The sequence below is a fragment of the Apus apus genome, chromosome 5, assembly GCF_020740795.1.
Source record: "Apus apus isolate bApuApu2 chromosome 5, bApuApu2.pri.cur, whole genome shotgun sequence".
Classification (NCBI taxonomy): Eukaryota; Metazoa; Chordata; class Aves; order Apodiformes; family Apodidae; genus Apus; species Apus apus.
Genome location: NC_067286.1, coordinates 27,696,492 through 27,719,939, shown reverse-complemented (window position 1 = coordinate 27,719,939; position 23,448 = coordinate 27,696,492). Strand labels below are relative to the sequence as shown.

Genomic DNA, 23,448 nt, shown 5'->3' with positions numbered 1-23,448 from the left:
AGTCTAATAAGCTTTGTTACATGCGCTCCTGTCTGTCTTTCTCTGGAATTCTGCTCTCCTTCTGTTGAATTTTAATTACTGTATGTCCTTCCTCAGGAAAGGTAACTTTATCTGACTTCCTGAGAGTGACTATTTGTGCTTTCATGGTCATAGAAACAGGAATGGCAACTACTACAGCCCTACAGGAGTAAAGTACACCTTCCTGCAAGTCAGGAGAGTTCTCGAAAGTGAGCTTTTCAAATATGATACACCCTTTTTTTTTTTGTTTTGACCAGTTTTACTTTTTTCCTTATATTGAAGGAGATGGAAGAACACATGAGAAGCATGCTTCACCACAGAGAACTTGAAAACCTGAAGGGGAGGTATGAGAACAATCTTGTGTCCTTCCTCTCTGTGCATCTTGTATGTCACTCTCTAGAAGAACTCATGTCCTCTTTCCCATATAAGCTGAACCGCACAATTTATTGCTGTGCATCACTTAGTTGCATGCCTTGTGATAAAGCTGACAATGAATGTGTTCTCTTAATGTCAAAAACTCGGGAGGCAAACCATGTGGAAGAAGGCTCTCCTGTATTTCTTGGACTGCAGTGAAATAAACTTAAAGAACATGGGGTTTAGGTCCTGGCAGTTTCATGCTTGGTTTCTTGGAAGCATTAGAATTCTGCCTCTGGCAGCATTATGAACACTGGTGTTTTCCTTTTAAAAATGTTTTGTAAAAGTTTTCAATGACATAGAAACAATTGTTGATCTTTTAAACTACTGTGAGAAGACTGATATCTTGGATCTAAAGTCTGCATCTGCTTAAGTGACTGCCTTGTCCTCTGCCACCTTGGTCCAGTTGTTTGGTATGGGGACCGAACCATGGTGGATTGTGTTTTCCTTCTGGTTTCCTTGGTTTTATTTGTGACCTTTGGAAAGCAGCAGCAGGAAGCTAAGGGGTATTCAAATATCATCCTAATAAAATGAAATAAAATTTTAACTAAAGTGCACTTTAAAAGTGCTTTCAAAGGTATAGGTTTTGCGGTAGCAAGATCAGATAGTTTTCACTTAAGTATTTGATCTGCAGACTGACTTTTAATAATCTTGCAGCACTAACTTTATATGGAAATGGCAGATCTCTTTTTAAACATCCTTTAAAGGACTAATAAGTCTTTCTCTTTCAGCTCTTAGATGAGTGGGAGATCCATTTTGTCAGGACATTTCTTTTACAGCTAGGGAAGAAAAATTGCAGACTACTTCTGCTCTCATGCTACCTTTTTGCTCCTGTAGCTTTCATTCTGTTGTTTTGTGTAGGGTGAGAGCAGCTGTTAGAGCTCCAGGTCTCTTTTAAAAAGAGTTAACTATTAAAGGAGGCTGAGTGAAATTAAGACTCTGATCTATACTATGATAGATACTAATGCCAATGTAGTGAAGTTGTCAGGTTGAATTCTAGTAAAACTCTTCACCTGTTTTGTTTCATAATGTTGAAAAATCAGGGAAAATTAGAAACGTAGTTGTCTTCAGTAATTTTTTTATATGCAAAGCATATGTATAGCTGCAGAAGGGTTTATGTTTGGAGTACAAGATTGAATTACATGCATGCCACAGATGAAGACATTTGTTTGAGCCAGCTGTGTAGTATTTTATACTACTGTTGTGTATAATTGCTAAGTATTGCTGTAGTTTGTCTAAATCGGCACCTTAAAATGGTTTTAGGTTAAGATTTCCAGAAACTCTAGCATATGAGTATCCCTGTGTATATCTACTAACATTTCAAATTCTCCAAAATGAAAAAATAACCCTTATTGCAGGACAATAAGGAAAAAGATACTGCTTACCTTTAAGTGCATATCAACTGTCAGTAAATAACCTCTTTTTTTAATTTCTTCTTTCCCTTAATATTAAATTAATTTGTCTAGGGCTTCACAGCAGGTTAGTAAACTGGGAAAAAAAAATTGTCTTCAGAATCTCTATTATCAGCTTCTCTTTAGGCAGGGGTTGTGCGGATTATGAAAACATTGAGATGTATCAGAAGAAAATGAAATAATATTTCCCACTTGAAATTAAATTTGTTTTAGTGGAATTAAAAAAATCTTCATGTTATCCTATGTGGCATTGAGAAAATGTCTGAAAGCAGCTTTTTGGAAGCTGTTTAATTTTTTTTTAAATAAAAACTTTTTTAGTAAAGATAGAGGGTATAAAAACATTAAATTCCTCACATTCTCCACTCTCTTATTTTAATTTTTTTCATTCTGCTGTTGCCATCCATATATTTCCTGGATTATTTTTGTTCTGAATCCGGCTACTTACTTGAAAAGAAAAGAGAACAAAAAACAGATAACTTTGTCTCCTGTGCTGTGCCCCACACAGCTGGGTCTTGGGAGCCAGGAACATTCTGAAAATGTGCCAGGGATGAAGAGCATCATGCTATCTAATATCTGTCCTGTTGAGAATGAAAAGGATTTCTTCTGTTACTGGACAGCTGGGAAGGAGTTGCTCAGAAACCAGAATGTCCTTTGCACTAGAAGCTGACTTACGGCTCTCGATCAGCTAACTTGTAGAGCATTTCTGTTCTGGACTTTCTTCTTATTACAATGATTCTGGGATCAGCTTAGTTTTGCATGTTTTGGCATCTTATTTCTGGCCTTCAGTGTTTTCACTGAATCACAGAATTGTCAGGGTTGGAAGGGTCCTCTAGAGATCATCTAGTCTCAGGATTGCATCTAGGCGGCTCTTGAATATCTCCAGAGAAGGGGACTCCACAACCTCCCTGGGCAGCCTGTTCCAGTGCTCTGACACCCTTGCCATATAAGAAGTTTTCCCTCATATTTAAATGGAACTTCCTATGTTCCAGCTTGTGCTCATGACCCCTCATCCTGTCACAGGGAACTACTGAAAAGAGTCTGGCTCTGTCCTCCTTGTACTCACCCTTTAGATACTTATAGGTATTAATAAGGTCTACCCTCAGTCTTCTCTTCTCCAGGCTCGAGAGTCCCAGCTCTCTCAGCCTTTCCTCATAAGGGAGATGCTCCAATACCCCAGTCATCTTTGTTGCCCTCTGCTGGACTCTCTCTGTTAGTTCCCTGTCACTCTTGAACTGGGGAGCCCAAAACTGGATGCAGTTCTCCAGCTGTGGCCTCACCAGGGCAGAGTAGAGGGGGAGAATGACCTCTTTTGCTCTACTGGCTACACTCTTCCTTATGCACCCCAGGTTTCCATTGGCCCTCTTGGCAGCAAGGGCACATCACTGGCTCATGGATAATTTACTGTCTACCAGGACTCCCAGATCCTTCTTCTCAGAATGTATTTCCAGCAGGTCCACCCCTAACCTATATTGGTGCATGGGGTTCTTCCTCCCCAGGTGCAGGACCCTAAACTTCCCCTTGTTGAACCTCATTAGGTTCTTCTCTGATCAGCTGTCCAGCTTGTCCAGGTCATGCTGGATGGCAGCACAGCCCTCTGGAGTGTCAGCCACCCCTCCCAGTTTGGTATCCTCAGCAAACTTGCTAAGGATACAATCTGTACACTCATCCAGGTCATTGATGAATATGTTGAACATGACAAGACCAAGTATTGACTCCTGGGAGACACCTCTGGTTACAGGTCTCCAACTTGACCCTGCTCAGTTGATGACAACCCTCTGAGTTCTGTCACGCAGCCAACTCTCCATCCACCTCACTATCCACTCATCTAGCCCACACTCCTGAATTTCCTAATGAGGATGTTATGGGAGTCAGTGACAAAAGCCTTGCTCAAGTCAAGGTAGATGACATCTGCTGCTCTCCCCTCATCCAGCCAGCCAGTTATGTCATCATAGAAAGCTAACAGATTGGTCAAGCTGATTTACCCTTGGTAAATCCATGTTGACCACTCCCAGTAACTTCCTGTTCTGTTTTTAATAGAAAGTGAAATTAATGCTCTTGTATGAGGGACACTGAGTTTGCCATATGAAGTACAGCACCAGTAAATAAAGCTCTTGGATGTTTTAATGCTGAAAATACTTTTGTCATGTTTACTTCGAGCATATTTACATGCTTTTAGCCATCTTGTTGAACAGCTAAGATTGTGTGGTGTTCCTGTATGGTAGGACAATGCACAGGCATGATCGGTGTGTGTGCCCAGTTCTGGCTGATATTAGTGCGGACAGGGGAAGGAAGAACTGAAGGAAATCTGAATTCCTTTGACTATTTGAACTCCTAGCCAAAGCAGTTGTTCATGTAAGAAAAAGATAGTGCTGATTTTTCTTTAGATTCATATAGATTAAGAGCAGGACACAGAAATCTAGTCACTAACCAGTTACTTCCAGACTGTTGTTTGTTGCAAAGACTTTGTAATTAGTAACTTGCACGTTAGAAGTGACAGAAACTAGTTCTTTGTCCTTAGGCCACTTGCTAACTCACTGGCTTTGCATTTATTTAGTCAGGCTATAAATGAGGTTGATGAAAGTTTTATGAAAGAATTGAAACATGGGTCTTACCAAGGATTTGGGTTGTTCTCTAAAACCTAATTAGTACCACCAAGGTGTATTTCTCATTGCAGTGTCCTTATGATTGAAGTGGAACGTGATGTTAAAAGAACACTTTTCAGCAAGAAGCCAACTTTCTATTTGCAGTTTGCCTTGTGTGATGACCCAAGTTAAAAATAAGTCTTATTGGCAATGCGTAACTGTGCCATTTATGAGTATGGAGAGGATTCTTCCTGTGGCATTAGTAAAATGTACTGATTGTGTTTTGGTATTTTTATTGGGTTAATGAGATAGTCCGAAGTACAATATAGAGTGTCTGGGCTTTGGATATTTCTTAGTGAGTGTGAAGTGTAGAAAATGAAATGCACCTCTATCTGGAAAATACAGACTAAATTGGTAAGCTGCTGACTTTGTAAATGAAATTTATCTAAATGTTTATGTGAAATTAGTCAGTCTGCAACATACAAAATAATTAAATAAAATATAAATAAAATATTAAATAGGTTATTTAAAATAAAACCCTCTCTAGCTTTGCATGAATTACTGTATTTCTTAGATATCTCAACCATGTTAGCAGGAAACCCTCATTTCCAGGATAAATCAAACATAGCTCCTGATATTCCATTAACCACTCAGATAAGAATGTTGGCTTAATATATTGAGTGAAGGTGCGTATTTTTTTCTTTTTCTCATTTTATTTATTTTTTTCTGTGAAAAAAAAATAAAGGATTCATGTTTGTCTTTTTCATATGTGGATCCCATTTTTTTTTTTTTACCCCAGTCATCAGCTGTGTGTTAGTATTATAATGTGACTTTGGTCTCAAGTGTGCCACAGGTGTGTGCAGATCTGCTTTTATGAATTAAATGGCAGAACTGAAGAAAGCATTGTGGAGCCAGGCAGTGAGTCCTAACTTGGTCCCACTGACTTACTTGCAGTGGACTGTGCCTCCATTAAGTGTTTTTCTTTTTTGTTAACTGATGAACGTGTTTTTCTTGTTTAGGTTTACCATTAACAACATAATTCCTTAACAGTGGACTTCTGAAAGAATTTGTCAGGAGAACAAATAATGTATTTTTAGAAATCTGGATTTCTTAAAAAAAAAAAAAAAGTTTAAAAAATGTTGCAACCTTAATCCAGTATTCACTGAAACATGAGTAAAGCCATTTGTCTCACACAGCTGTCAACTTCCTCCAGCTGAAATAATTTCTGTATTTCTTAAGATAAGTCCTCTAAAGTAGAAAGCAGACCTCATGCACACTTGAACCAAATAAAGTGCAGTGAACTGAAGACACCCTCCCATCATTCACTGTGCTGTGGAGTCTTTGGATTCCTGGCAGCAGTCTCAGCTGTCCCAGTTTAGGATTTGTTGTGTCATGATTGGCTGTATCCATGGACTGCCTCCTCCCTTTTCTAAATTTCACTGGGGGAAGGCTCAAGGCAAGGGATTAAATGTAGAAGCTGTCACCAGGCTTCCCCAGTGCAGCTGGCACCATGGATGGGCTTCAGAGCAGCTCTTGCTAGCTCTGTAAGCCTTCCACTCTGCCTCCTCACTCACTATGTTTTCTCTGAAAAGATTTTGAGTACAACAATTCAAGAAGAATTCCTTCTCCCAGTTAATGCAGTGTTATTACCAAGCCTTTTACCTCTTGATTGTTGGAAAAAAATCTTTTAAAAACTGACCATCAAAAAAACTAGACCTTGAAAGAAAAACCCAGAGAATTCAAGTAACTTAAATGTACTGAGCAAAACCTAGTTGACTTGAACTCAAACAGATTCAGAGGAAACAAAGTAAGATCAGAGAAACCTGCCATGCCAGTTGGCAGAGTGGAAAGTCCACCCTCTGCCTCTCTTCCTAGGGATAGCAACCATGAATGCCGGGTGTGCAGGGTGACACTTGTGGGTTTGTCAGCATATGCCAAGCACATCTCCAGCCAGCTGCACAAAGACAATGTTGATGCCCATGACAGAAAAGAGGAAGAGAAAGAAGAGGCTGAAGAAGAATACCTTGACAAAGAACTCATTCAACTAATCAAGCAAAAGAAGGAACAGAACTGGTGAGTTTTTCTTTCTCCTCTTATGTCATAAAATTACTTTAAAAACAGTTAAGATACACTCCTAAGTCTTAGGTGCTCATGAAATGTAAACTGCCTGTAGCCAATATATTTGTTTTGAGAACAATCCAAGAGACCTATGTGGGTGTTTGGTTTCAACATGTAAACATGGTTCTACTGAATGTTTTGTTCTGTTGATCTACAAGGATCAAGGAGCTGTTCTCCATTATGGATGAAAACAGTCCCCAGTGTGGAACATTGTGTTTTGAGAGCCTTAATATTTTTATTTTAGGATTTGATACCCATGTAACTGAACGGCTTAGTAAATGTGACAGCAGTGCTAATATTTTGGCGGGAGGGGGTGTCTGTAGGAACCTGGCCTTTTGGAACTTGCCAAACATGCTTTGTTATAAAACTTTAATCCATCAACTTTTAAAATTAATTGTTCTGTCAATGTCAGACTGAAATCTTAATGATCCTTGAATTAAATTCTTACCTGTTTTATCTTACTGCTTACTGTTAGCTAAACATACTTCTAATGGCTCACTCTGAAATAGAAAGCTGTAGAGAGTAACAAGTATTGCCTTTAATCTTCCATGTGACTCTGCAAATGTGCATTGCTAATATGATGTTCCAGTTGGGAATAGATTGAATAGATTTATCTCATGGCAGTGGTATTTAAGAGGCATGTGATTTTTGAAAGAAGCTGTTGCTTGCTGTGGCTAGAAATTTCAATTAGCATCTCCAAGTGCACAAATCTGTGGGGATTACTTGCTTTTGACATCAGTCTGTCATGCTGGAGTGTCCCTGTACTGCACCACGGTGGTGTATTCAAATTGGTCGGTGTAGGTAGCAACAATGTTACTTTTCCTGATTTTGTGGTAAAGGAATAATGCTGTCAGTATTCTGAGGCAACTGAAATTTTATAAAATATCTGTTGGATGCGGGGTTGGGGGGGAGAAAGAAAGTACATGGACTAAGTTACTAATATGGCGAAATTGTTTCCATTAGATCATAATCTGGTTGAGTCAGCTCCTAGAATTTATGGTGTCACTTAGACATTATTTCTGTGAAGTCTTAGAGCTCACTTTATATTATGCAGTAGGTCATTTCCTATTAGAGAGTGATTATTTGTGCATCTTTTAGCAAAACTAGAGTATGTTGAAAACTTAAGAGTCATACAGTATGAATTTTCAGTTTAATCAAACAAATTACTTTTGAGCAGTAGTGTGAAAGTTTCCTGTCTTGCTTGTCCGGGGATCTGAATGAATGAATTTATGTATGTTATGTCATAAAGAAGCATTTCTGGAATCAGTTTTTAGAAAAAAACTTAATAACAACTCTGCATTTGGTTGGATAAATACTTAGAATGTTTAGACTGCTGATCCTGGGAATAGCTGTCAGTGTTAGGGTAGCATTTATCTCTAAATGTACATGTGATAATGTACCATGTGTTCATGATGAGCTGCCAAGCACAAGCACTGTCCAAAGGGCAGCAGATAGTGCTTTTGGGAGGCCCGTACAGACTCAGCATTGCATGCTGTGCGCTGCTCAAGTCTGTTGGTTAAAACAAGACAAAGTATTTTGTATCTGAGGTACAACTTCTATGGATGTTTTACAGCTGTGTTTTAATTTAAGCTTTATAAACTGAGACATCATCCTGTTTGTTTTCTTCAGTAAGTAGAGTAACTGTTTTTCTCAGCCTAACTTTCCTTCCGTTTTCTACTAGTTCACTCTAGTTATGCTGCCTAACACTACCAGAATAGTCTTCAGAAAAAATAACTATCTCACTACTAAGGAATTTTTCGTCTATCAAGAATACTCAAATTACAAAGATTTTACAGCAGAAGGAAGCTTTGTTTGTTTTTTACTAGTTCAATGACTAGTAAATAGAAAGGAATATTATCTTATGAGTTAAGCATAAATATTTAGGAATTAATCTATTGACCTGTCCCTTCACCAAATCAGTTGTTCTTATAAGAGCAATTTTGAAATATCATATACAAGTAAAGGTACAACATTAGTTTTGAAAGTCAAGCACTACAGAAGTCTGAGCAGTAAAGGAGCTAAATAAGTTACCTCTGTTTCTTTTTATTTAAAAAAGTAGTGTTTCTTCCCAGTGCAAATATAATACATAAAGCTTTTGTACTGTTGGATTTGAGTGGAATAGCATCAGAATTTAGGTTTTTCTCAATTGTTTTGTAGGCAAGCTGAACCAAGCTGTGCAAACCAGGAATTGGAATGTGATGACAGGAGATCACAGAGAAGGCGGGAAGAGCGAGCTACTTACAAAGAAAGAGAAGCTTATGATCAGTCATCGTGGCATCATCATAACGCATCACAAAGGGACTGGCAGTGGGAAAAGGATGATTATATTGGTCCTAGACAAGGCAAATTTTCACACTCTCAGAGGAACCTTAACAGATATTTGGGAGGCCCAAGGGGACGCCCTGGATGGCACCAAAATGCTTCAGGAAACCCTTCAAATCGGCATAAATGTGGGAATTCTGGAAATGTTTGGCATCCAAGTGGGCGAGAAGGAGGAACATCAAATTGGCATCACAGTGCAAGGGAGAGAAATTCTACTTGGCACCCAGAAGGAACAGGTCATTTTCCTAGCTGGAATTCCAAGAGTTACAGAGGAAACTGGAAATCTAGTCCTCATGGTGCAGGTGGCTGGAATTTTGGCAGCTTGGAAGATACATATTCGGTAGAGCCAATTAAATATAACAAGGAAAGATACGCACGGCAGCGGCAGGAGAGAAACACTGATGTTCTACCATATAGAGATCGAAAAAATAAGAGCGACTCACTTGATTTTACTAGTGATAAACTTCCTTCTGAGGGGGCATTGGAATTTGGTGTGTCAAAGCAACCAGAAAGCAAAACTTCAAGAGTCAGTGGAAAAAGTGGCAGTCCTTCCAGAGAGAAGATGTATCGCTGGACTCCCTACCCAGCCCAGAAAGCTGCAGAGCAGCAGTCACGGTCAGAAGATAATGTTTCTAAAAGTCCAGATAAAATGGATTCTGTACTTGTACCTCTTACTGATTCATCAGCGCAAGGAAAAACTTGTGAAGCCAGTGCTATCCTTTCAAAACTTAAAAAACGGGATGCATCTTCCCCTTCTAATGTAACCTCAGATCACCAAGATTCTTGCAAGGTAATAAAAGACTGTTCCAGTGGTGAAAAGCCTGACAAAGATGATGGCAGAAGTAATAGGATGCCAGCGCTGAAATCCCCTCTTCTGAATATTGCAGAAATGAAGTTATCTTCCCCAAAGCAGGACACAAACGGTCTCTTAAAAAATGTCAAGCTTCTGTTATCCTCAACTAGTGGCAAAGAGCAGAATAATTTGAATGCACCAAACTTAGAAGAAGCCAGTTTATCCTCTAACTCATCAAAGCTGCGTGGTGCATGTGCTGGTAACTTACAAGACAACAAAGATGTGATTGGTAGAAATCTCAGAGAGCCTGTTCATAACTTAAGTGAAGCAGAACAAAACCCGGAAGATGTTCAGTCCAGCCATTCCTTGCAAAATGCTCCCTTAACCTCTTGCAAGGATACAAGCGACCAGAATAGGAAAGAAACTAAGGAAGCATTGTCAAAGAATGAGTTCAGACTAGGTTCATTAGAAGAGGTGAGCAATGATGCTTTAACAGGAAGCGTGAAGTCAGAAGCAAGAGTTGAAAAGTTGAGTTCTTCTGTTAGTTCTTGTTTGCCCTGTGACATTCCAGAAGGTAAACCAGCCACATCTGAAAAGGAAGATGATGGGAAGCCAGCTGCTTCAAGTATTGCTTCTGTTGATCTAAAAGATTCTATGTTTCAGATAGAATCTACAGTTTCTCTATCAAGCAATCAGGACCATTTGCATGTGGATTTGAAAACCTCACAGGATGGAGAAGGGGATGAAGACCATGCCAAGGCACATGATCACTTTGAAATGGAAGGTTTTGAAAATCATTCAGATCAGGAGCTGCACAAAGGAGGAAACCAGTCACTAGGACTCCTTCTTCCTGATTTAAGCAAACTTGGCCTCCCTGCCTCTCTGCAAAGAGACCTGACACGACACATTAGTCTGAAGAGCAAAGTTGGGACACATCTTCCAGAGCCTAATCTCAATAATGCACGGCGCATTCGGAACGTGAGCGGCCATCGGAGAAGTGAGACTGAGAAGGAGTCAGGGCTTAAACCCACCCTCAGGCAGATTCTTAGTGCTTCCCGGCGAAATGTAAACTGGGATCAAGTCATCCAGCAGGTAACCAAGAAGAAACAGGAACTTGGCAAAGGTTTACCAAGGTTGGTAGCTTTCAGATCTAACAGTGTCTCTCTGTGTAGATGCTGAGGGGAAAGGGTTGTTTGTCTCGAAATCTGAGATCAATTCCAGAATTCTAAAACTAAGAGTGAAGCATGCTGTACCATGATCTTTTGCATGTACAAGTAATTTAGGTTTTTTTTGATTGCTTGCTGCTTTGAATGTCTATCCACAGATAAGTAACTGCCATCTGCTGCTCAGGAAAGATTTTAATCCATTCCTAATCATTGCTTAATAAATATCTAAATATGGACACTAGCAGTATGTTTGCTTTTCAAGTTCTAGGCAGTGGAAGAATGTAAAAATGCAGTCAGGTTGTGAACAGTGCTGTGAGAGTTGCTTGTTTCATTATTTATTCAGGACTACAAGAAATACTTGCATTGCTGCAGGCAAAATAAATGCTCCCTCTTTATTTGTTGATCTTCTAATCTGGTACACAGTTTGGTTTTGTGTTTAGAGGAAGCAGTTATATAACACTTCACTTTTGAAGCTTTCATTAAACCTGAAGTTTTTCAAGCATCTTGAAAAGATGTCATACTTGCTTATTCCAAACTTGGTTTGGAATAATTATAACAACATGATTTCTGACTTGGAAATCATGCTGTCAGTACTAGCCACTAAATCTAATTTTGTGATACACAAAAGCTAATCTGTTGCCGGATGAAACGGAAAGCGCAGATTGCCAATGTAATATGTTGCCAGATCTCTGCAAGCAGTAATGTGCATTTGGAGAAGAGGAAGGCTTTTTGCTAGATTTAGCTGGCTTGTTACATGTGTATTTATTTTTGTTTCTATCTTTTTAAAGGTTTGGCATAGAAATGGTGCCTCTTGTTCAAAATGAACAAGAGGGTCTAGAACTTGGTGAAGAATCTGATCTGTCTGCTCTGGAAGGATTCCAGTGGGAAGGGATTTCCTTAGCAGTACCTGGCTCTGCCAGAAAGCGTAGCTTTTCTGAAAGCAGTGTCATTGCAGACAGAAATCCTGCCTATAGTTTCTTCAGTGAGCAAGCCAAAATAAAAGAAAGTGGGCACAGGCAAATCATTGCAGCCAGCCACTCACATCCCATAACATCTGGCTACGAGGCAAGTGCTGACATTGAGGTTGACTTCAAACGGGAGACATCTTCTCTTCCTTTGTCACCATTTATGTCCGAAAGAACTGAGACTAGCAGAAGGAGACACAGCCTACAGGCCACCTCTGAGGTCACAGGCCTCACAAAGCAAGACCAGGAGAGCCCAGAGAAGAGAACACCTCTTCTTGAAAAACAAAATGTACTAGAAATCTCAGAAGAACATCGTTCAGCTTCAAATAATGCTTCACTTCTTGCAGTGTCTAATAACATAGATGCAGCTACAGACAGTAGCTGTACATCTGGTACTGAGCAGAATGACAGCCAAGGAATTGGAAAGAAACGAAGAGCAACTGGAGTAAGTGTACAATTTGTCCAACTTTGGTGTTTTTTCACTGTCAGTGGTCATTCAATCTCAGAATGATTACTGCAAGGAGGACTTTATCCATTTGATTGTCTTGTACATTGATGGCCTCAAACTGATTTGCTTGTTTGACTTAATTTTCTTTGAAAAGAATTTCTGTTTCTGACTTCCCTAGTGCAGGATTTCTGCTTAATGTTTTTTTAATTAGTAGGAACTGCAAATGCGCTTTAATTTTGATTTGGTAACCAGCATGCTATGCTGGTAAACAAGAGCTATTAAAATATTTCCATGGAAGTACTTGTGTTGTAGCAAGGATCTTGGTGTTTCAAAACTTAAATGAAAGCTAGGTTGTGGTTTTTCTGTGTTTGTTTCCTATCTGTTTTCCTCAGATGTTCCCAGTTTTATGGTCAAGCAAGGAAAGACAACCCTTTTCACAAAATTCTCTCCTTAAAATTTTATCCTTATATCTGAATTATAATTCCTCAAATGGAAAAAATAATGTTTCTGATATATATCCTCAAAATGCTTTTGTAGCAGAAAGCTATAATTTAATTCCTCATTGACCTAATCCTCTAGACCTTAAACTAAAACTGTAGAATAGAAAGTCTGACCCAAGTGTGGTCTTAAACATGTGAGCATGTAGAATGCTGTCTACTTAGTTAATATTTCTTCGTAGCTGAGATGAAAACATGATGCTTACTTTATTGCCCTCCTTTTAAAAGCAGAGGGAAGGATGAGTGATACGAGAATCTCTGTGGGTACAAGTAATGGCTGAAAATACAGTGAATGTTTGACTTTTTGATTTAGGCAAAATTGGTCTTGTAACTTGTTAACTCCTGTTTACTTGCAGGAGGGATCTTCTCCTGAAATTCCTAGTCTAGAAAGAAAGAATAAGAGAAGAAGAATCAAAGGTAAAAAAGGTGAGTGAATATCATACATACGTGCATCTGGTATACAGGTTATAAATACATAGTAGTAATTTGACTTGGCTAAAATGGTAGTTCCTTGATGTTACTTTGATGCTTCTTGGGCTCTTACTGAATATCATAGGGTGGACTGCTCTCAAGTCTCTTTGGTCCCATCTATTTCTAAGAGAAGACTTTGTCCCTCCTTTCTGCCTGCAGTTCATGTTCCCAGTTGCACAGATGGGACCTTTGCCTTCCCCTCCTCAGGGAAGAGAAGTTTGTTGCCCCTTTGGATGTAAGTTCTGAGGGGGGAAGCATTCATCACTCCCTTCAATTTCAGCTGTGCAGCTTTCCCTTTCTGCTTCTGGGTGATCTCACCAGAAAACTTGTACTCTACATAATTTGAGCTGTGTTTTGTTTTTGACATCTCCAGCAATACTTTTTTTTTTCTTACTCCTTCCCTCTCCTTAATAGAATTGAATGTGGAATGCCGTACTCCTTCCTGCTGCTTATTCTGACATTAGACAGATCTTTCTCAAACATGCGTAGCACATCCACGTCACCCCATATCAAAATGAACCATCTGTGTTTTAGGCAGAATGTTTACTTTGGGGACTGAATCATTGCATCACCATCTAGGAGGTTTGGGGTCCAGAAGATAGCTTTCAAAAGTTCAGTTTCTCTGTTTCAGCTATTATTTATGTGGATCTTCTTGTCGGAAGCAATATTTTATTACTTGCAAAGGCAGGTTTATCAGCCCCTGTCTTTAATGACTAGTGTCTATTATGGAGTCTAATAACACATTCAACTTAGTAAAATGTCTTCCCTATTACTTTGCTTCAGCATCTGTGTTATTGTAGTGAATCTGCTAAAGGAAGCCATAACCTGAATGAAATTAAGCAATGCTCAAAATGAAGCTTAATTTGCTTGGAGAATCTCTATAATGCCAGGAGGACATTAGAAAGCAGAAGAGGAGCATCTTTCACTGAGTACAGTCTACATTTTGTTTTTCAGAACGTTCTCAGGTAGACCAGTTGTTGGCCATTTCTCTGAGGGAAGAAGAGCTGAGCAAGTCCCTGCATAGTGTGGACAGCAGTCTCTTGCAGGCTAGGGCTGCCCTGCAGGCTGCCTATGTGGAGGTTCAACGGTTCCTTGTATTAAAACAACAGGTAACAGTGGGCTTTTGGGACTGTCTGAACTAGAAGTTAGCAGCCTGAAAAACTGCCTTAAGTAGGACTGATTTAAACCACAAGTGTTTTGCAGATAACCATGGAAATGAGTACACTGAGAAGTCAGAGAATCCAGATCTTGCAGGGGCTACAAGGTATGAGATACCATAAAACCACAGCTGTAGAATGCTGACTGCCATATTCTTTGAACTCAGCATCTTGTAAAAATTGCATTTAACTTGAATTCACACATTTAAAATGTGCACAAAAAATTGTAGTCTTTCAATATTGAAGTCTTTCTTGTTCAAGTGTGATCTGTTGTCTTTGGTAGTGCCATCTATTGGCTTTAAAAAAAATGTTTCTCTTGTCTGTGCATCCACAAGAAGTAAGCTAAATGCTAAGGTGGCACTGCTAAATTTTATTGTGAAATGTGAACGTTTTTGTTTTGCTCTTTTTTTTTTTTTTTCCTTCTTTTGTCATTAGAAACATATGAACCTTCTGAACTGTCAGAGCAACTTCCCTGCAGTGTCTTAAGTGAGAGAAGAAATAGCAAATCTCAGATGGCAGCTGACTTAATTCCTGCAGGCTCACTTGTGCCCCTTTTGGACACTTTGTCTTCTTCTGTACCTCCTCTGGAAGCTTCTGTTCATGTAAATGTTCCATCACCATTCCAGTCTTCTGGCATCACACCTGATGCTCCTCCTGACTCCTCAGTACAAGTTAAACGAGAACCTGTGTCTCCAAAAGGCTCAGAAGAAAATGTGAATTCCGTAGTCCAGCGCTCTCCATGTGCTTCACAAGCAGAAGAGGTGGAGCAGAAGGATGGTATGTGTGGTTTTCTTTTGTTTTAAGAGAACTGTTTTTAAGAAAATTAAGAACACTTTTTTTTTTTTCCAGAAGAATGTAAGTTGGGTCTCAAACTTGCAGCCTGTTGTGCAGAGGTGAATGCTGGTTAACTCCTTAGGATGTTGCAACTTAGTAGTCTTAGAAACTGGGACCTTCTTTACGATGCATCCAAATGGATTCCACATCTTTTAAATTGCTAAGCACATCTGAATTTAGTCATATGCACCTCTATCTTTCTAGTTTTATTTTTAAAGTAGAACAAACTTGAATTTGAAGTTTACATCCTCTTAGAATAACTTAGTTAACAAAAAAAACCCATCAAACCTTAAAACCTGCCCTGTAATTTTTGTCTTCTGCTCTGCGTTGGCAGCTAAAAATGTGCCTGTACAGGAAAAATGCATGCCTGAAGTTGGTGCTTTCCACTGCAATTTGCTACTGTGACTGAAGGTACAAATTGAAGATTAAAAGCTCAATCATCACAGTCAAGCAGAGTGGCTAATGACAGCAGTTTGTCTGCCATAACAATGCCACTTACCCAAACACTTAGCTTAGATCATTCAAGAGCAAGATTCATAAGTAATATCCTTGTTAAAGCTAAACACAGCCAACGCAATTTTTTCCTTCAACTGAAATGGAAAATACTATTGGAAAAAGCCATGCTATTCTACTTTTATAAATATATTTTTTTTCTTGAGAACCAAGGTAAGTGTTGGCTGAGTTGAAACTCAGACTTGTGTAAATACAAGACTTTGAAGGGTTTTTTTACCTTTTTGCAGTTTGCTTCAGATCTAGAATTCTGTATAGTGTTCCTTGTGCTTTTTTAGTCACCATTGCATTTCCTGTATTCCAGTGTGTTACATTATATTAATGTGTATTGCGAATCAGCTTTTGAGTTTGTTTGCATTGTTAAGACACAGCTTGTAGGAAGCCACTACCCTTCCTTCTCTCTCCCTTTTCTTTTTTGGGATATGCCGTTCTGCTATATTTAAACATCAATGAAGAGAGGTGTAATATTAGAGTTGGAAAACTCAGAATAAAGGTTATAATGATCACTAGCTGCAGTGGGGGAGGGAAATTCTCTTTGGGTGCAGACTATCTGCTTTCTGGGGTTTGAACATCTGGCTTGTCAGCTTCCCCAGGAGGTCAGCTCCACTTACTTTGAAGGAGCTGATTCTCCTCACTACCAGCAATATCTCCCACCTGTGGATCTGAGTGATTCTGTTTTCTTGCACTATCATTGTGATTTTCTACCTCCAAACTTGCAGTGCTCCAAGTGCTGAAAATTAATAACTTCTTATTTTAGCAATTTCAGTTTAAGTGACCGGTTACTCTTATTTTCCCGCTTAATTTGCGTTTAAGTGATCAAGTTCCTTCCCTTCTACTTCCTGTGGGAAATGAGGGATGCACAATGTTAGAGGTGTATTGACAATTAAAGGGTTTGTGCCTTCTTCCAAATAAAGTTCAACACGTTAACTGTTCAGACTTCTTCTAAGCATTAATTTCTTCTGTATAGAGGGTTTTGTAACTGGTTGCAGCTGTGTGTGACAGTTATGGCTCAGGGGAAAAACAGCTTTCCATTGATATACTTTATGTACGATATGCCCTACACTGTCAAGTTCTAGATTTACCTTGGAACTTCCCATCTGAGGAAGGTGCGGGGCGAGATCTTCACATTTAAGATGTCTGTAGTTGAATGCTTAATTCCAAAGCATCAAATTTGTACTGAGATGTGTTAAACAGTCCATCAGCTTTGTCTAAGCATCACTGCAGGTTTAAGTTGCTCGTTTTGAAGACTGAAGCTGGGGAGTGTTTCAAATACTGCCAGCTTTCTACTTGCATTGAGGGATCCCACCCAATACATTCAGTAAACTTGAAACATCCTGTTCTGGATTGTAGTTATTGCAAATGCAACCAGGGAATTTTTGGGTGTGGGAATCACAGCTGTGAAGTGCTGCCTGTGCTTTTACCCTGTCTCAGTTGAGAAACTGGATTAATTTCTGCATATTAGCTTAAAATTAAAACCATGGGGTGAATATGTTTGCCCTATCGCCTAATCAACTACAGAGAAACTAACAAAGCTTACCCTGATGGTTCACAGTGCTGCTATTCCCAGGATAGAAAGGATGATGCTGCAGAGTGGGTCGTGCAAACTTATCTACCTTTAGTTAAGTTCTGGTAACTTTGGTAGAAAGAACTAATGCAGATAAGTTAAACACAAGATCTTCAAACTGTCACAGAGCAGCTGAGACATATTTAGCGTGCATTGGTTAATATCAGTCCTACAGCAGTGGAGACAGCTGGCAAGGAAGCACACTGTGAAGGGTGTGGTAGCATCTTAAAAGCCCACAATGCAGGTTGTTTGTCAGAACTTTAAAAGCATATAGTCAGGAACTTGAATGATGTGCTCCTTTCCTTTGCTTCTGGATACATGGATAAACAATTTATTTCCCAGTTCTGTTTTAAAGGCTTGATAGCTGACTGAAATAGCAGATCTATGTGTGCACATAGCTTTCAACGTATAGAAATATCTACTTTTATGCAAAATCACGTATAAACAGAAAAATGCAGGGAAAGCAATTTTGCATAAATACTTATTGCTGAACAGATTGTATGTAACACTAGTTTATTTTCTTCAGAAGAGACCAACCAGAATACTTCAGTGTATCCAGTTATCTCTGCAACTGTATCCCTATCAGAGCTGGCTGCTTGTTTCCAAAACCCTAATCAAGATGTTCACAAGCCTGCTGTGGACAGGGGAAAGGCTGGACTTCCTGAGAACCCTTCTCCTCATTCACTGTCTGTTTTCAGCAAGAAAGAACCAAATGATTCAGTGACTGAAAGCTTTTTACTGGGTCAGTGCAGTGCTTCTCTTCCAAAGCAGCCAGTCCTTCTAGAAATGTCAGTGGATAAAATGCCCAAATTGTCAGCAGAACCATCCGAGCAACAGACAGCAGCCACTGTAGTTCCAGCAGAAAAAGGGAACAGGAGGAGGAGAAAGTTAAGGAAGAAGAAAACGCTGAGGGCAGCCCATGTGCCAGAGAATAGTGATACAGAACAGGATATAGTTGACTTTAAGCCAGTCCGGAAAGTCAAGGGTGGAAAGGTTCTTAAAGGAGAAAAAGTTACTACATCCACTCCTCCAAGACAGGAGGATGGAACTACTGCACAAACAGCAAGAAACAAAAATGAAAATGACAGCGATGCTTCTCTGGAACTAGTGGAAGTTCCAGCACCCCAATGTGAGGTGGTTGACGTTGGTTCATCAGAGTCGGGAGATGAGAAACCAGACAGTCCATCAAAGAGGGATTCGCGCAGCTCTGTGGATCAAACACTCCTAGAGGCATCTTGCTCTGGTTATGATGAAGTGAGCTCTACCAGTGAGATTGGCACAAACTATAGAGATGATGGGAAAAGAAGGTGAGAATTATTGTAGATCTCTCAAAAGTGAAAGCATTATACAATATTCATAAGAGGCTTCTCTTGTTTTATTTTTGGCTCTTCAGAAAATGTACAACATCAGTAACTTTTAATTTCACTCAAGAGTGAAATAAAAGATAAAATAAAAATTGAATTTCCTTTTTTAGTCCAGCAAATGAATGTGTCTTGTTGCCTACTAATTTGTCTAATACAAGAGCAAGGCTGCCCTCCATGGAAAGTTTGGTTTGAGCTTCTCTGTCAGAGCCAATTTTCTACTAAGTGCAGAGTTTTGTATTCTGGAGTATTACTCACACCAAAGTCTAATCTTGCTAGTCTTTATTTCTGTGTTACAGTGTGGCTGAGACGCAGACTTCCATATCATCACTGAAAGGATCAAAGAACTCATCAGGTATATATTTTTGCCTTTTCTTCTGATACTTTGTGTATAGTATCTTGCAAGACTTGGAGTCTCCATCAGACTGGTTGCAGAGGGGAATTTTTCCCTGAAGATAAAAACCTGTGCTAAAAACTGAAGTGGGAAGAGATGCGTTCTCACTTATGTCATCTCTCACTGGATGTTTTGTGCCTTGGCCCCTCCATATTCCCCTGGCCCCTCCCACACAAACACTTTTGCTTGCAGCCTCTGTAGAGCTGTAGGACAAACACTAATATGTTCCTTTGGCTATTTTAAAGATCTTCTTGGACCTATCATATAAAGGTCTTTCTGGCATTTTGTGTTGCCTTCTGCCACTTAAAGGCTCCAGCTGGGACTCATGATGAAATCTGACCTTCAGGTGCTGAACCCACAAATATTTCTGCTGTTTGGTAATACAAACATCAGTATAATGTTGGTTGGAGTGTGTTCCCATAATCAAAGTACGTGTGTCTCTCTGTCCTACAGAAGTGTCTTCAGAGCCAGGTGAGGATGAAGAACCTACAGAGGGAAACTTTGAGGGACACCTGGCTGCAGTGAATGCTATTCAGATTTTTGGGAATTTGTTGTATACCTGCTCAGCAGACAAAACCGTTTGTGCCTTCAATCTGGTTGTAAGTAAGGTTGTGGGAATGGTGTTATATTAATTGCAGTCACAAGGTTTCAATGCTGTTTTTGTAGAGCATTACTATGTAGTTAAGGAAGCAGCTGCTTTTTCAAGCACCCAGTTTTTCTGATGCTATTCTTTTCTTCAAACCTTTCTCTCCACCTCCCCAACCCCTTGTCCATGTTAGAGGGACAAGGGGAGATAGACTGCTGCATGTGTCCTGCTTTTATTAGCTGTCCTACCCTATTCTGTCAGGTGCAGATCCCAAGACCCATTATGGGCCTTTTTGTTTACAGATGTTGACCCTATGCTTTCCTTTCTAGAGCAGGAAGTGCGTAGCCATCTTCAAAGGACATACTTCAAAAGTGAACTGCCTCTTGGTCACTCAGACAAATGGGAAGAATGCTGCACTCTACACTGGCTCAAGTGACCACACTATCAACTGTTACAATATCAAGGTATTCCAACTCTGTGCTAATTAACATGTACTGCATTTTTATGTGAGTGTTTCTTCACAAATACAAATTTTAAAAGCCTGTATGAGCTGGACACGAGCCCCACTTCACACCTCATTAGAATGGAGCAGGAAAAGAACTCACAAAACAAACAGCAAACCATTAAGTGATTTACTACCCTAATTTTTGGCTAGCTTGTCAGCAGAGTTTTTCCCAGAACAGCTGGAGGGATCTGGAATGTTGGGAGCACTGAAGTGCAGGATGGTTGCCTGGCCATGCATATCATATTTGTCTTGCTGTATTTCTAACTTCATTGCTTATGGAAGGCACTGGTTTCTTTCTAGAGCAGCTATAGAAAGAACAGATACCTGTTATTCTGAGAGCAGGTGGAAGAACAGACTGAGACTTCCTGAAGCTGGACTCTTAAGGATTAATTACAAGAAGTCTTGTCCAGCCTGTGGCTTAAAGGACTAGAAAGCAAGTATCTGCTTCAGGGGGTGAGAGGTTTTTAACTCTTAAGCTGATGGTTCACAGCACTTCCCTAGAATCCTAATCATAGAATCATAGAATCCTAGGGGTTGGAAGGGACCTCGAAAGATCATCTAGTCCAACCCCCCTGCCAGAGCAGGGTCACCTAGAGTACATCACACAGGAAGGCATCCAGGCGGGTTTTGAATGTCTCCAGCGAAGGAGACTCCACAACCTCTCTGGGCAGCCTGTTCCAGTGCTCTGTCACTCTTACAGTAAAAAAATTTTTCCTGATATTCCTCTTAAACCTCCTATGCTCCAACTTGTATCCATTACTCCTTGTCCTATCACTGGTCTTCACTGAAAAAAGCTTAACTCCATCGTCTTGACACTCACCCTTTACATATTTGTAAACATTGATGAGGTCCCCCCTCAGTCTCCTTTTCTCCAAACTAAAGAGACCCAGCTCCCTCAGCCTTTCCTCATAAGGGAGATGTTCCACTCCCTTAATCATCCTTGTGGCTCTGCGCTGGACTCTTTCAAGCACTTCCCTGTCCTTCTTGAACTGAGGGGCCCAGAACTGGACACAATATTCCAGATGTGGCCTCACCAATGCAGAATAGAGGGGGAGGAGAACCTCTCTTGACCTACTAACCACACCCTTTCTAATACACCCCAGGATGCCATTGGCCTTCTTAGCCACAAGGGCACACTGCTGACTCATGGTCATCCTCCTGTCTACCAGGACCCCCAGGTCCCTTTCACCTACACTACTCTCCAGCAGGTCAGCCCCCAACCTGTACTGGTGCATGACATTTTTCTTCCCCAAATGCAAAACTCTACACTTGCTCTTGTTAAACTTCATCAGGTTTTTCCCCGCCCAAGTCTCCAGCCTGTCTAAGTCTCTCTGAATGGCAGCACAGCCTTCTGGTGTGTCAGCCACTCCTCCCAGCTTGGTGTCATCAGCAAACTTGCTGAGGGTACATTCTGTGCCCTCATCCAGGTCGTTGATGAAGATACTGAACAACACCGGTCCCAGTACCGACCCCTGAGGGACTCCACTAGTCACAGGCCTCCAACTAGATTCTGCCCCATTGACTACAACTCTCTGACTTCTTCCTTTCAACCAGTTCTTGATCCACCTCACTGCCTGATCATCAAACCCATACTTGATCAACTTATCTACAAGGATGCTGTGGGAGACGGTGTCAAATGCTTTACTGAAATCAAGATAGACCACATCTACCGCTCTACCATCATCTATCCACCTAGTAATTTCCTCATAGAAGGCTATGAGGTTAGTCAAACATGACTTACCCTTGGTAAAACCATGTTGACTGCTCTTGATGACCCCCATCTCCTTGATATGTCTAGAGACAGTGCCAAGGACAAGTTGTTCCATTACCTTTCCAGGGATGGAGGTGAGGCTGACCGGTCTATAGTTACCCGGGTCCTCCTTCTTGCCCTTCTTGTAGACTGGAGTGACGTTTGCTATCCTCCAGTCCTCAGGCACCTCTCCTGTTACCCATGACTTACCGAAGATGATGGAGAGTGGACTAGCAATGACCTCCGCCAGCTCCCTCAGCACCCTTGGATGCATTTCATCCGGACCCATCGATTTATGGATGTCCAGATTATGCAACTGATCCCTAACCCAATCCTCATCTACTATGTCCTCACCTATCTTGACTACTTCTGGGGTTATATGAATCTGGGGCTCATGGGAAAAGCCTGCAGGAGTAAAGACAGAGGCAAAGAAGGCATTCAGCACCTCTGCCTTCTTCATATCCTCTGTCACCAGGGCACCCACCTCATTCAGCAGTGGGCCTATATTGCCTCTGGTATTAGCTTTGTTGGCTATGTATTTGAAAAAGCCCTTTCTACTGTCCTTAACCCGACTTGCAAGGTTAAGTTCCAAGGAGGCCTTAGCTTTCCTAGTTGCCTCCCTACATTCCCTGACAACATTCCTATATTCCTCCCAAGTGATCAGTCCCTCCTTCCATGATCTATAGATTTTCCTCTTCCACTTGAGTTTGCCCAGCAGTTCCTTTTTTAACCACGCTGGTCTCCTAGCTCCCTTACTAGATTTTCTACCCATTGGGACGCACTGATGCTGTGCTTGCAAGAAGTGGTCCTTGAATATTGTCCAGCTATCTTGAGCCCCTTTACCTTCTAGCACTCTGTCCCATGGGACTTCCCTTAACAATTGGTTGAGGAGGCCGAAGTTTGCTCTGTAGAAGTCCAGGGTTCTGGTCCTGCTGGAAATTCTGTTCCTCCCACACAGGATCCTGAACTCCACCATCTCATGGTCACTGCAGCCAAGGTTGCCATTGACCACCACTGCTTCAATAAGGCCCTCCTTGTTGGTGAGCACAAGATCCAGCAGCGCTCCTCTTCTAGTCGGCTCATCCACCATTTGCATTAAGAAGTTGTCATCAATGCATTGGAGGAACCTCCTAGACTGTGAAAGGCTGGCTGTATAAGTCTTCCAGCAGATATCGGGATAGTTAAAATCTCCCATGAGGACCAAGGACTGCAGTTGTGAGGCTGCTTTCAGCTGCCTGTAGAAAGCCTCATCAACTTCCTCATCTTGATCAGGAGGTCTGTAGTAGACCCCCACAACTGTGTCACCCATACTACCCTGTCCTTTAATTCTTACCCACAGAATTTCAACTCGCCCCTCATCAGCCCCTGTACAAAACTCAATACATTCTAGTTGCTCTCTCACATAAAGAGCAACTCCACCACCTCGCTTCCCCACCCTATCTTTCCTAAAAAGCACATAGCCATCCATGGCCACATTCCAGTCGTGTGAGCTGTCCCACCATGTCTCTGTTATTGCTACCAGATCATAACCCTTAGACCGCACACAGACCTCTAACTCTTCCTGTTTATTCCCCATGCTGT

General features: G+C 40.7%; 1 protein-coding gene across 2 annotated transcripts in view; it reads left to right on the top strand.

Moving 5' to 3' along the window:
* ZNF106 (zinc finger protein 106) overlaps positions 1 to 23,448 on the top strand; it is a 45,755-nt gene that overhangs the window by 9,490 nt on the left and 12,817 nt on the right. Inside the window, exons 3-14 of one of the 2 annotated variants that reach the window (XM_051622496.1) lie at positions 301 to 362; positions 6,302 to 6,499; positions 8,702 to 10,792; positions 11,614 to 12,235; positions 13,092 to 13,161; positions 14,161 to 14,315; positions 14,410 to 14,470; positions 14,799 to 15,140; positions 17,801 to 18,578; positions 18,932 to 18,987; positions 19,480 to 19,625; positions 19,942 to 20,076. In XM_051622496.1, coding sequence (XP_051478456.1) covers positions 301 to 362; positions 6,302 to 6,499; positions 8,702 to 10,792; positions 11,614 to 12,235; positions 13,092 to 13,161; positions 14,161 to 14,315; positions 14,410 to 14,470; positions 14,799 to 15,140; positions 17,801 to 18,578; positions 18,932 to 18,987; positions 19,480 to 19,625; positions 19,942 to 20,076 — 4,716 coding nt within the window. Of the gene's footprint in view, positions 1 to 300; positions 363 to 6,301; positions 6,500 to 8,701; positions 10,793 to 11,613; positions 12,236 to 13,091; positions 13,162 to 14,160; positions 14,316 to 14,409; positions 14,471 to 14,798; positions 15,141 to 17,797; positions 18,579 to 18,931; positions 18,988 to 19,479; positions 19,626 to 19,941; positions 20,077 to 23,448 lie in introns of both variants that reach the window. The other variant, XM_051622495.1, reaches the window with a different exon arrangement.